General features: G+C 42.1%; 1 protein-coding gene across 1 annotated transcript in view; it reads right to left on the reverse strand.

Annotated features, from left to right (window-relative positions):
- Positions 1–15013, reverse strand: part of trpn1 (transient receptor potential cation channel, subfamily N, member 1) — a 174669-nt gene that overhangs the window by 60789 nt on the left and 98867 nt on the right. Inside the window, exons 7-9 of the mRNA XM_078398420.1 lie at positions 12083–12187; positions 4313–4411; positions 1055–1156 (exon numbers count right to left, since the gene is read on the reverse strand). Of these exons, the coding sequence (XP_078254546.1) occupies positions 1055–1156; positions 4313–4411; positions 12083–12187 (306 nt within the window). The remainder of the gene's footprint in view (positions 1–1054; positions 1157–4312; positions 4412–12082; positions 12188–15013) is intronic.

Here is a 15013-nt window from a genome sequence, read left to right on the forward strand (position 1 = left end):
TCCACCCTACCTTCAATCTGAGTAAGTGTTCCGACCCAAAACATCACCTATTCTTGCTCTCCAGAGATACTGCCTGACCCGCTGAGTTACTTCAGCATTTTCTATCTATATTTTGTACAAAGCAGGCCATTTGGCCTGTCTTGCCCATGCCAAATGGCTATCCTTATAGATGTAGAAAAACATAGAAAGATGCAATTCAGAAATAGGCCCTTTGACTCACCATGTGCCTACTGGCCATTAACCAGCCATTTACTCCAATCCTACATTCATCTCATTCTGTTACTCTCACAACATTCTCATCAGCTCCATCCAGATTCTACCTCTCATCTGCACACCAGGGATAATTGACACTCAACCAACTTACCAACCATTGGGATGGGGGAGGAACTGGAACACCAGCAGAGAAGCCATGCATTCACAGGGAGAACATGCAAACTCCACTCAGACAGCACCCAAGAGTAGGACCAAACTATTGTACTTCACGGTGCAAGATAGCGGCACCACTAACCCCCGACAATTACCTCTTTATCAATTTTGGTTAAAACCAATGGAATGGGAAACAAATTGTTTTGCTGGTTAGGATATTTGGTTGAGAGGCAGAAGATGGCATAGGAATCAACAGATACTAAATTATCAGGAAGTGATTAGTGACACACCAAAAGATGAGCAAGGTCATTGGTCCTACCTTAATTTCTAACTTCCCACAATAATCACCTAAGTGTTTCTCCAATGGTTTTTTTTCCATTAACTTTCCTCGGAGCTTACATTACACATTTGCATGGATCACTTTCACTCACGACCTTGTTATTGGGAATCAGATGTTCTTTTCTTGGATCTTTATGGTCCTCTGGCTTGCTCTACTTCTCCATGCTTGACTGGAAGCCATGCCTGTCAATAGGATTGACTTCAAGACAGGGAACCTGTTGGGGCAAAAGCTTGACTTCCATATTTTCAGCTGGGACCTTCACACATCTCTAGCGCCTAGAATACATAACCTATCCAACTTTTGTTCTGATCGTTAATATCTTTGGTTCATGGGAATTGAATGCAATACCTTGTCTGTAATGTTTGGATTAGCTTTGTACTGGTAGAAGAACTTCAGCATCAGTTCATCTCCTTCCCAAGCAGCAACATGTAAGGGAGTCTGACCTTCTCCCTGCAATGAAAAAACAGGGAGAGATAAAATGTACCATCTACTTTTACATCCACTGAAGTAGACACAAGGAACCGCAGATGCTCGGATCTTGCATAAAACGCAAAGTGCTAGAGTAACTCAGCCGGTCAGGCAACCTCTTTGGAGGATAGGTGATGTTTCAGTCCAGGACCCTACTTCAGATGAAGAAGTATGAATATATTTAAGTTGTCGTAAAAGCAATAAACTGATAATTTTCAATAAATAAATAATTTTCCTCCACAGTCTGATTAATTGGTATTGGTATTGGATTAACATTGTCACGTGTACCAAAATGCAGTGAAAGACATTGCTTGGTGTGTTATCCAGCCAAATTCTACCATATGTGAGTATATCAGTGAGTGCAAAAGAGAAAATTAGCACAGTGCAGCATAAAGTGTTACAGCTACAGTGAAGTGGAAGTTAAAAAATGTGCAAGGGCAGCAACGATATAGGTTGGGAGATCAGGAATCCATCCTTGTAATCTTGCCCGATCCAAGATGGTACCCAACCGAGGCTACCCTGGGAGTCTCTGTGTGCTAGTCATAGAAGTGCATCTGCAATCACGCATTACAATCGCTCCACTCTTTTAAATCTCTACTCCGACAGCAACTGTTCTTACTATCATGTATCTGCACACTGTGGTTGGCACAATTGTAATCATGTCTCTCTGCTGACTGGTTAGCATGCAACAAAAGCTTTTAACTGTACCTCAGTACATGTAACTAACTAACCAACCAACCAACCAACCAACCAACCAACCAACCAACCAACCAACCAACCAACCAACCAACCAACCAACCAACTAACCAACCAACCAACCAACCAACCAACCAACCAACCAACCAACCAACCAACCAACCAACCAACCAACCAACCAACCAACCAACCAACCAACCAACCAACCAACCAACCAACCAACCAACCAACCAACCAACCAACTAACTAACTAACTAACTAACTAACTAACTAACTAACTAACTAACTAACTAACTAACTAACTAACTAACTAACTAACTAACTAACTAACAGGAGAAGGGAGAAGAGAGAATGACTGGGGTGTGAGTGGTCCTTGATTATGTTGGTTGCTTTCCCTAGGCAGTATGAAATATAGATTGGGAGAAGGGAGGGAGGCTGGTTTACATGATGGACTGGGGTGCGATCATAATTCTTGCGATCTTGGGAAGAGCAGTTGTCAAACCAAGTCGCAATACATCCTGTCGGAATGTTTTCTATGCTGCATTTATAGAAATTGGTCTTTCCTTAGGTTTTAAGCAACACAGAGAAATTGTTCCATGCATCAGAAAGAAACAAAATTCCAGGAATAGTTCCAACTTTACAACTTGTTGGAATTAACTTCAAATACCAGAGCTTGCCAGACATGGGGTTTGGTACTAACTCCTGAGGAGGGATGTGTCAAGAGGCAGCCAGCTGTCCATTCATAATGTTAATGATAAATTATATCCAGAAAATATATGCAGTTCCTTAGATTGTAATACAATTCTCTTGTGCACTGAGGCCTGCTCGCATCATTTAACTTTGTTACAACATTTATTATATTCCACAAAACATTGCCTTTCATTTCACAGGGATCATATGAACAATAGAAATACAAAACTAATTTCTAATCTTACTTGTTAATTGCTTGAGACAGGACAGATTTTCTTCTGCATTGAACAAGTTCTCAAAGCGCCAAATAATTTATTTGTTAATCCTTTAAAAAATTCTGGAACAATAACCAAAGAAATAGCACAGGAATAGGCCTTTCAGCCCGCAATGTCCATGCTGAACATGATGCCAAGTCAAACTAATCTCATTTGCCTCCGTGTGATCCAGATCCCCATTCCCCTGCATGTGGATATGCCTATCCAATAGCCTCTTAAATGCCACCACCTCTGGCACCCACCACTTTCTGTCTGAAAAACGTGCTCCACATATTTTCTTTAAATTTCTCCCCTCTAACCTTAAAATTATGTCCTCTCGTCATTTCCAACCTGGGAAAAAGGTTCTGATTGTCTACCCTATCTAGACCTCTCATAATTTTATATACTTTTATTGGGTCTCCCCTCAACCTCCTGAGTTCCAGAGAAAATAATCCAAGTCTGTCCCACCTCTCCCGGTAGCTAATATTCTCTAATCCAGGTATCATTCAGGTAAAGTTCCTCTGCACCTTTTTGAAAGTCTCTACATTCTGTAATGGGGTGACTATAAGTAATTGGTGGATACAGGTTGGGGGGAGGGAGTTGATTGGTAGATGGGTGGAGTAACTGACAAAGACTAAAACTAAATAAAAACACGAATAAGCTGCCAAAGGAAGTGCTAGAGCAGGGTATAATTACTAAATTTAACGGACATGCACAATGCGGCAGGCACAGTGGTGTAGTGGTAGAGTTGCTGCCTCACAGCGCCAGAGACCCGGGTTCAGTCCTGACTACGAGAGCTGTCTGTATGGAGATTGTACATTCTCTGTGACTGCGTGAGTTTCCTCCAGGTGCTCCAATTTTCTCCCACACTCCAAAGACGTACAGATTTGTAGGCTAATTGGCTTTGGTGAAAAATTGTAAATAGTCCCTATTATGCAAGATAGTGTTAGTGTACAGGGTGATTGCTGGTTGGCGTGGACTCGGTGGGCTGAAGGACCTGTTTCTGTGCTGTATCTCTAAAGTCTAAAAGCCTAAAGGTACATGGATAGGAAAGGTTTGGAGGGTTATGGGCCAGGCACAAATAAGTGGGATAAGCTTGGTTAGACAATGGTCAGCATGGACAAATTGAGCAGAATGTGCTGTCTCTATGCTGCATAACTCTATGTCTCTGACTCTATATGGGACTTTGCAAAGGCCTTGTTAATGTCCATGTAGACAATGTCTACTGCCCTACCCTCAACAATCCTCCTTGACACCTACTCAAAAAACTCAGTGAAATCTAGGTGATCCTCTACCATGTTCACTTTCCTCTATTTATATTTTTTCATTTATAATTTCTAGATTTAGAATATTTTATCATCTGAAGCCCTCGTGATTTGATTCATTAAGCTAATGAGCCTGAAGGAAATCTCTCCCACAAATATTCTGGTTTATACCTTCATTGTTATAAGGTCATGGTGCAATTTGTCAATGTTGTTCTATACCTGTGCTTACTCACATTTTGAAAATCAACACCAGCACCAAATTCCACCATGAGTTTGGCCAACTCTACATCTTTCTTTCTGCAGCAAACATGTAAGACTGTGTCACCATTATCCTGGAAATGAAGACAGGAGGTTAGGAGGAAATTTCTTCCATTTAGAAGGCTCTAGCACATACAATTTTAAAAAAAAAGTAACTTTCTTATAACATCCAAGTGAATCCAGTGCTTCACAGGAGATGGCTTTGAATCAACTGTTTACACATTAGTCGATAAGAATGTTATAGCTCTTTGTGATGGCACAACGCAGCGGTAGAACTGCTGCCTTACCATGTCAGAGACCCTGTTCAATCCTGACTATCGGTACTGTCTGCACGGAGTTTATACTTTCTCCATGTGACTGCGTAGATGTTCTCCGGGAGCTCCGATTCCCTCCCACCTCCCAAAGACATGCAGATTTGTAGGTTAATTAACTTCTGTAAATTGCCCTGAGTGTGTAGGATGTGAAACTTGGACAACATAGAAATAGTGTATGGGGTGGCCATTGGTCGGCGCAGACTCGATGGGCCGAAGAACCTGCTCCCATGCTGTATCACTAAACTAACCTAAATTAAACTCTTTAAGTGTATTCAAAGGAAATGAAACAAGAGTGATGTCAAATGAGCTGTTGATTCACTTTCTTCCACGTTGTTCTGCAGCAACACATGTTTACAGGTCCAGCTCAGGACCTAGATCTTTAAACCTAACAAGTTTATAGGATTATGAATTCTGCTGCCAACATGGTTTTCACAAGATGACAAGAAGGACATGATTCAGGGCTTTCAGCAGATTACTGCATACAAGGCAATGGCTACACTCAATATAATAGTGGAATTAAAGGATTAAGATTATTTGACAAAAATTGAGGATCATTGTGAACACTGCATTCTTTTTCATTTATCATTCCAGGGAATTTGGAGGATTTTGCAGAGTTGGTGATATCTTTTGGTGTTTAAGATAGCTGCTGTACTTAATGCAGGTCTCAGAAGCATGTAGGAGGACAGGGATTATAGCTGTCCAATACACCATGATTTTGTGTTGGGATTGAGATATTAAGCATCTTTTTTGCAATAGCCAAAAAACTCTGCTGGTGCATTAAAGGTGATGGAGAATTTTATCATTGATGCCTATGCTGAGGAATGGATCTCATGGAAAGTGGTTCAGAGTGCATGTTAATTGATACAAGAGGTGCCTTCTGTGTTAGATGCTGTTTTGTCTATGACTGGAAATCCTATATTCGCTCAGGTGCTTTTTTTAGAGGCAGCAACAATTCATCATCTGGAGCGCCATCAATACAAATGAAGGGTAGGTATTTTCAGTAAGTCGCACAGTCTACGTCAATAGTTGCTAGCCTGTACATGACAAACAATTCTGCCCGGAATCAGCACAGCACTCATTCACACTTAGCCAGACATATCTCCTTCCAGCAAATTGAGAAACTATTACTTGGGATATTCTGTGGCAGCCAGATTTCTGGGCTTGCAACCCATTACTTAATGTACGGGAACTTTCTTTACAGAACATGGAACAGTACAGTGTGTAGGAAAGAACTGCAGATGCTGGTTTAAATCGAAGGTAGACACAAAATGCTGGGGTAACTCAGCGGGTCAGGCAGCAACTCTGGAGAGAAGGAATGGGTGACGTTTTGGGTCGAGACCCTTCTAGAGTCTCGACGCAAAACATCACCCATTCCTACTCTCCAGAGATATTACCTGGCCTGCTATGGAACAGAACAGCACAGGAGCAGGCCCTTCAGCCCACAATTTCTGTGCTGAAAATGATGCCACGTTAACGTCCTCTGCCTGCACTTGATCCATGTCCATCTATTCTGGGCACCGTGTTATAGGAAAGATGTTGTCAAGCTGGAAAAGGTACAGAGAACATTTACGAGGATGTTGCCAGGACTAAAGGGTCTGAGCTTTAGGCAGAGGTTGAGTAGGCTGGGTCTCTACTCCTTGGAGTGTAGGAGGATGAGGGGTCATCTTATAGAGGTGTATAAAATCATGAGAGGAATAGATTGGGTAGATGCACACTCTTGCCCAGAATTGGGGAATCGAGGACCAGAGGACATAGATTAAGTTGAAAGGGAAAAGATTTAAAAGGAATCTGAGGGGTAACCTTTTCACACAAAGGGTGGTGGACGTATGGAACAAGCTGCCAGAGGAGGTAGTTGAGGCTGGGACTATCCCAACATTTAAGAAGCAGTTAGACAGGTACATGGATAGAACAGGTTTGGATGGATATGGACCAAATGCTGGCAGGCAGGACTAGTGCAGCTGTGGACCAGTTGGGCCTAAGGGCTTGTTTCCACGCTGTCTCATTCTATGACTCTATGACTATTCCCTGTATTCCATGTGCCTACCCAAAAGACTTTTAAATGCCACCATTTGCTTCCACCACCATCTTCGGCAGCATATTTGGACCACCCACCACTCTGCCCTGCAAATGTCCTTTAAATTCTCCCCCTCTGACCTTAAATATATGCTCTCTAGTGTTTGACATTTCTATCCAGGAAAAAATGTTCTGTCTTCCCTATCAAGGTCACTCATCATTTTATACGCTTCTATCAGGTCACCCCTCAACCTCCGATGTTCCAGAAAAAACTCTACAAGTTTGTCCTGCCTCTCCTTATAGCTAATAACCTCTAATCCATTCAGCATTCTGGTAAACCTCTTCTGCACCCTTTCCTAAGCCTCCACATCATTCATGTATTGGGGCGACCAGAACTGCGCCCAATGCTACAAACTTATTTTTATCAAATTTCCAGTAATCATCCACATTACTCAAGAACATATACCCTGTGACTGATCAATCTGTTAGTTTGTTCATACACAACAAATTCTGTATCTTAAGGGCTTAGAACATAAACATTGAACATAGAACAGTATCACACAGGAACAGGCCCTTCGGCCGACAATGTTTGTGCCGATCATGATGCCAAGACTAATTGTTTTCTGCCTGCACATAATCCATATCCCTCCACTCGCTGTATATCCATGTTCCTATCAAAGTATCTCTTAAAGGCTACTGTTACATCTGCAACCACCACCACCTGCCTGCTGCAGGCACTCACCATCTTCTCTGTAAAAAACCTATCCCACATACCCACTTTAAAATTTGCCCCTCTCATCTTAAAATTATGCCCTATGGCATTTGATATTTCCATCTTGGAAAAAGGGTTCTGACTGTATAGCATAATATTATACACTTCTATCAGGTCTCCCCTCAACCTCTGATGTTCCATAGAAAACAATCCAAGTCTATCCAACCTCTGCGCCTTTTTGTGAGGAGAATTCATCGTCCACTCCAACAAAAGTGTCCAAAATGAGTGTAATCTTCTTTGAACCTCATTCTTTATACCAACTTTGAAAAGCGGCTTACTATGAATTTAATAAATGGATAGAGGATTCTTCTTCCCAATAAAAACAGAAAGTTGGTTTGTAAACATAGCACAAAAAGTAAGGAAATTTGTGTTTGGTAGATTATTTCTTTGTGGTAACAATGCTTCTTGGCAATAAATCTTATACCGTTGGAAAGCCTGTTTATTTCCCTTTTAAATGGTGCCACATTTGTAAGGAACATGCATTTGTGGGATGAGCAGCAGAGCTGAGTATATGGGTTGCGCCCATGAAAAATTTGCCAAATCTTCTCTGCCAATGCCAAACAGCTTATTCTGCTGTTGCTATTGACTCTTGTTTTGAGCTTCTGGTACCCAAAGAATGGTGCTGACAAGAATGGGATGCCATCCCACAACAGTGTGTGACCAGGCTGGTGACCAGCATGAGGAGGAGGTGCCAGGCTGTTATGGCTGTGTATGGTTCTTCCACACGCTACTGTGGCTCCTGTTTATTAAATGAATAAATTGTTAAATTGCCAATATGTCTTGTTTCTTCAGACTTCAATCATCCAATCCACCAAACAACACCGAACAAGAGTCAATGGCAGAATAAGCTGTTTGGCATTGGCAGAGAAGATTTGGCAAATTTTTCATGGGCGCAACCCATATACTCAGCTCTGCTGCTCATCCCACAAATGCATGTTCCTTACAAATGTGGCACCATTTAAAAGGGAAATAAACAGGCTTTCCAACGGTATAAGATTTATTGCCAAGAAGCATTGTTACAACAAAGAAATAATCTACCAAACACAAATTTCCTTACTTTTTGTGCTATGTTTATTTGCAGAGAAGAGTAATGTCAAATGATGTCAGGTACATCTTTGGAGGATATATTTTTAATCTCAGCAGTGACATTGCCAAGGTGGACCTGTTCGCTCAATAATTTTCCTTCTTTTGTTGGCAAGCCTTATAGTACAAGGTGTAATAGCGCCACCTTTGGTTGGAGGATTGTAAATGATTGAATAAACCACAGTACAGCTGTGCAGTCATGTTCCAGTCAGCAGTGAGTTAACTTGTTATTCTGTGTCTGAGCTCAAGATATCACAAATTGGCGACGAGAGTGGGATTGTCGATTCCCCAGCTTTACTTGTTGTGTAGATAAGGAATTCTACAGAGGCACGGAGAAGGTTGTATAACCTTTGGTGTCAAGGAGACTGTTAAAAAAAAAGAAAATCTAAAATGGCGGTGCCCAGTGGATATACCGGAAGATTGGGTGAGTTCCAGCAAAGCCGGGAAACGTTCAGTGTGTACATTGAACGTTTAGAGATGTTTTTGCTGCAAATAACATCACTGAAGTAGAAGCTTCTGATGCAGAATCAAGACGGTTGAATGAAGCAACTCAAACTAGGAAAAGAGCAATTTTTCTCACTGAAATGGGTCCTGATGTTTATGATACAGTAAAGAATTTATTAGCTCCAGCCAAACCAAAGGACACGCCTTTGAAGGATATTCTGAAGAAGTTAACAGAACATTATGACCCTAAGCCCTTAGAAATAGCTGAAAGCTATCGTTTTGGAACGAGATGCCAACTTCCAGAGGAGGATATTAGTAATTTTATCGTGACACTCAAGAGGTTATCAATTAATTGTAATTTTGGAAATTTCCAAGGCCAGGCGTTAAGAGACCGTTTCGTGTGTGGACTGAGCAGTGAGCGGATCCGAAGTAAGCTGATGACGGTGTATGACCTGACCTTTGAAACAGCTTGTAAAACTGCTTTGTCAATGGATATGGCAGAAAGGGGTTCTAGAGAAGTCAGGACAACTTCTAGACAACCAGCGGAAGAGTTGAACAAGCTGCAGTCCAGCAAACTAAAGACGGATAAGTCGACAAAGATGTCAGAGAATCGTTATCCATGGAAGGGTAGCAAGACGACGGCAAAGTCATGCTATCGCTGTTGGGCTCGCATCTAGCACAGTCTTGTCCATTCTTCAAGGCAGAGTATTACTCGTGTCACAAGATGGGACACCTAGTGAAGGCTTGTCGAAAGGCTAAGCAGAGAAAAGATTCAACAACAAGTAAGCTGCATTCTGTGGATCAACTGCAGGCAGAGGAAGAGCTTCTCGATATATACACCATCTGCAGCAATGAGCTAATAAACCGGAAGACAAAGAATGTGTCTGTGCAAGTCCAGTTGAATGGAGCTCATGTTAACATGGAAGTCGACACAGGAGCATCTGTGAGCGTGATTCAAGAATTTGTGTCTCGGGAGAAGCTGAGTCAAATTCCTTTGGAAGCGAAGCGAATCGAGCTACGTGGTTACTCTGGAGAGAAGATTCCAGTGTTAGGATGTGTACATGTACCAGTTAGGTATAAGGAGCAATAGGCGGAGTTGCCCCTCATAGTTGTAAAGGGAGATAAACCTGCGTTGCTAGGTTGGAATGGGCTGCAGATCTTGAAGCTCTACTAGAACGAGATATTCTTCGTTCATGAAGAATTCAAGTGTCTGGAGAATGTAATCAAGCAACATCCGAAGGTGTTTAGTGACCAGGGTGAGCCAATCAAGGGGTACAAGGCGAAAGTACGTGTGAAGCAGGATGCGACACCAGTGCATTGTAAACCACGGGTTGTGCCGTATGCTCTTAAGGACAAGGTTGAGAAAGAACTGAAAAGACTTGAAGCTGAGAACATTATCAGTAAGATAGAAAGTAGTGAATGGGCAACACCCATTGTAGTTGTACCTAAACCTGATGGTAGTGTTAGACTTTGTGGGGATTATAAGGTGACCGTACACCAGGTACTTGAAGATAGCATACCAGATACCCTACCAACGGCAGAGGATTTGTTTAGCACCCTCACAGGCAGCCAAATCTTCACAAAAATGGAGTTGACAAATGCCTACTTGCAGTTAGGTGTAGATGATGAATCTAAATCCAAGCTAACTATTAACTATTAAATGTGAGTTCTTTCAGAACTCCGGAGAGTACTTGGGTCATAAGATAGACAAGGATGGTCTACACCCCACCAAGGATAAATTTGATGCGATCAAGAATGCGCCCACTCCCAGAAACATATCTGAGATCTGATTCTTTTTAGGATTAGTGCATTATTATGGGAGGTTTGTGCCTAATCTGTCCACCTGTTTACATCCCTTGAATGAGCTTATGAGAAAAGATGTACCATGGAAGTGGACACGTAAATGTGATCAAGCTTTCAAGTCATGTAAAGCTCAGTTGGCAGAGAGTTCAATGTTTGTTCATTACGATGTCAATAAGCCAATGAAGTTAGCATGTGATGCTTCACCATACGGTGTTGGTGCTGTGATCTCTCATGTGTTAGAAAATGACTGCTGGATCCAAACAACTGCTGTTTCCAAATCCAAAGAAAAGACAGTTGTCGTTGTTTCACAAACTGGCTAACTTTCTGATTACATATCGAAACACACCTCACACCACTACTGGTCAAACACCAGCTGAACTGTCCTTGAAAAGAAAACCCAGAACAAGGTTTTCACTGTTGAAACCAAACTTGGCTCAAACAGTAGAAGAGAAACAGGAAAAACAAAAAGCATATCATGACGGATGTAGAGTAAAGGAAAGGAGTGTTGAGTTGAATCAGAAGGTAAAGGTGAAAAACCATCATCACAAGTGGGTGAAGTGGTTACCTGGAAGAGTAGTGAGAAAGTGTGGACCACGGACATACTTGGTCAAGATGTTTGGAAGTGGAAAGGTGAGAAAAGTACACATTGACCATGTCATGCCTATGCAAGCACAGACAGGGTTGAAATCAGACCAATTAGACGAGTCAAATAATTGGGTTACCACTCAAGTACAGGTAGCAGATGAACCAGAAATGGTACAAGAAGTGAGAGTTTGAATCAGCCTGAAAATGGAGGTTCAAGTGGGGTTGACAGTCAAACAAAATTGACTGATGGACTGGAATCTATGAATGTAGGTCAAAAGGAAGGCTTGACTCGATTAAAAATGAGTCCAAGTGGTTCTAAACAGTCAGAAACTTTTGGTCAGGGAAGATATCCAGAAAGAAGGAGAAACCCAGTGGTTAGGTTAAATTTGTGAAGTTATTTCCTGAAATGCACATATCATTGTATATGCAACATATAGACATGATGCCCTCATTTATTCAGGTTATATAAAAGCAAACTATCAGACAAGATTGTAATAATTTCATACCGTTGGTTATATTCAAAACAAAATGTCCACCAGGAAATATTTTTTTAATTATTACGGTGGAAGGAGTTGTGATAGCGCCACCTTTGGTTGGAGGATTGTAAATGATTGAATAAATCACAGTACAGCCGTGCAGTCATGTTCCGGTCAGCAGTGAGTTAACTTGTTATTCTGTGTCTGAGCTCAAGATATCACACAAGGCTCTATCAGGCCCTACTTAACTTGTACCTTCCGCTGTGTCCTGAGCTGCAGGTCAGCATTAATTCCAAGCAGTTCCTTGCAGACTCCAATATTACCGGCTTCAATACTTAGAAACAAGGGAATGCACCCATCCTATGGAAAATAATGGAATAGAGTGAGAGCACAGAAAATGAATGTGGAAAGAAAAGACACTACACATCGTGCTTCTCACACCTCGACCCCTTGCAGTACTTTTGAGTTGTGGTCACTACTGCAGTGCAAGAAGTTCTGCACAGACATTCTGGGTCAATGTGCCTGTTCCTGTGCTGTACTGTTGTATGTTTTAAGTAGAACAAGCAACTATCTCACAGGAAGATCCTCCAACCATCATTGGCAAAGGCCAACGTCTTTCCTTAAATGCCCTTGAGAAGCTGCTCTCTTGACCTTCATTGGCCTTTTTAGTAAAGGTGCTCCCACAGTACTGTTGTACAGGGAGTTCCGAGATATGGACCGTTAAGGAACAACATTATTCTTCTATGATTATTCATTGATTATTCATCCTGTGCAAATTGAAAGTTTGTAAAAATGCAGTGCTGGCTGTAAATAAATTAAATAAGATGTCAAGATGTAATGATCTGGGACTTTTGCAGTACATGAAGGAGATTAAGACATGGTGTCAGGATAATAACATCTCCCTCAATGTCAGCAAGGTGAAGGAGTGAATTGTCTTCAGGAGGCATGGTGGAATACTTGCTGCAATCAGCATCAATGATGCCGGTATGGAAATGGTTGGGAGCTTCAAGAACCTTGGCGTTAATATTACCACGGATCTGTTGTGGACCAAACACATTGATGCACGCCAATGCTCTACTTCCTGAGGAGACTGAGGAAATCCGACATGTCTTCAGTGACTTATTAACTTCTACAGATGCAGCATAGAAAGCATGCTGTTGGATTGCCTCATAGTTTGGTTTCGGAACAGCCCAGCCCAAGACTGCAAGAGTACTGTCTGTACAGAGTTTGTACATTCTCCCTATGACTGCATGGATTTTCTCTGGGTGCTCCGGTTTCCTCCCACACTCTAAATTTGTATGGATTTGTCGGTTAATAGGCTTTGGCAAACAAAAGTTAAAGAGTTGTCCCTAGTTTGTAGGATAGTGTTAGTTCGTAGGACGGGGTGATCACTAGTCAACATAGACTCGGTGGGCCGAAGGGCCTGTTTCCACACTGTATCTCTAAAGTCTAAAGTCTAAAGGACGAGAAAGAAAAATACCCATTCGTTAGTTGCTACTTAAAGCAAAAAGGTTCAAGTTTCCATCCACCTGATACAGAGTCATAGATACCGTGATAGAGTCATAGAGTGAAACAGGCCCTTCAGCCCAACTTGCCCACACCGGACAACATGTCCCAGCTACACTAGTCCCACCTGCCTGCATTTGGTCCATATCCCTCCAAACTCAATAGTCAATAGTCAATAGTCATTTATTTGTCACATACACATAAATGTGCAGTGAAATGAAAAATTACCCGCAGTTCAACAATAAGACCAATAAGAATAATCAATAAAAATGCAATAACACATACAATCATAAACTAACACCAAACAAAAGAAACATCCATCACAGTGAGTCTCCTCCAGTCACCTCCTCACTGTGATGGAAGGCCAGAATGTATTTTTCTCTTCTCCTGCCGTCTTTTCCCGCGGTCAGGCTGTTGGAGTTGCCACAACGGGGCGGTCGGGGCGTCCTATCCATGTACCTGTCTAATTGTTTCTTAAATGTTGGGATAGTCCCAGCCTCAACTACCTCCCCTGGCAGTTTGCTCCATACACCCACCACCCTTTGTGTGAAAAGGTTCCCCCTCAGATTCCTATTACATCTTTTCCCCTTCACCTTGAACCTATGTCCTCTGGTCCTCGATTCCCCTACTCTGGCAAGAGATTCTGTGCATCAACCCGATCTATTCCTCATGATCTTATACAACTCTATAAGATCACCCCTTATCCTCCAGCACTCCAAGGAATAGAGACCCAGCCTATTCAACCTCTCCCTATAGCTCAGACCCTCTAGTCCTGGCAACATCCTCGTAAATCTTCTCTGAACCCTTTCAAGCTTGACAATATATTTCCCATAACATGTTGCCCAGAACTGAACACGATACTTTAAATGCGGTCTCACCAACGTCTTATACAACTGCAACATGACCTCCCGACCTCTATACTCAATACTCTAACTGATGAAGGCCAATGTGCTAAAAGCCTTTTTGACCACCTTACCTACCTGCGACCTGACCTTCAAGGAACCATGCACCTGTACTCCTAGATCCCTCTGCTCTGCAACACTCCCCAGAGGCCTAACATTCATTGTGTAGGTCCTGCCCTTGTTAGACATCCCAAAATGTAACACCTCACATTTCTCAGTATTAAATTCCATCAACCATTCCTCTGTCCACCTGGCCAATCGATCCAGATCCTGCTGCAAACTTTCACAACCATCTTCACTATCTGCAAAACCACCCACTTTTGTATCATCAGCAAACTTGCTAAACTTGACGTGTATGTTCTTATCCAAATCATTGATGTAGATGACAAACAGTAACGGGCCCAGCACCAAACCCTGAGGCAGACCACTAGTCACAGGCCTCCAGTCCGAGAAGCAACTTTCCACCATCACCCTCTGCTTCCTTCCATGGAGCAAATTTGCTATCCATTCAGCTATCTCACCTTGGATCCCATGCGTCTAACCTTCCAAAACAGCCTACCATGAATGCCTTTCTGAAACCCATGTATATAATGTATACAGTTCTGCCCACATCAACCTTTTTGGTCATGTCTCCAAAAAACAATCAGATTTGTGAGGCACATCCTCCCATGTACAAAACCAAGCTGACTATCCCTAATCAGCCCTTGCCCATCCAAATGTTTGTATAACCTATCCCTCCGAATACTCTCTTGTAACTTTCCAACTACGGATGTTCTCA

The sequence above is a fragment of the Rhinoraja longicauda genome, chromosome 4 (genome assembly GCF_053455715.1).
Source record: "Rhinoraja longicauda isolate Sanriku21f chromosome 4, sRhiLon1.1, whole genome shotgun sequence".
NCBI classification, from domain to species: Eukaryota; Metazoa; Chordata; class Chondrichthyes; order Rajiformes; family Arhynchobatidae; genus Rhinoraja; species Rhinoraja longicauda.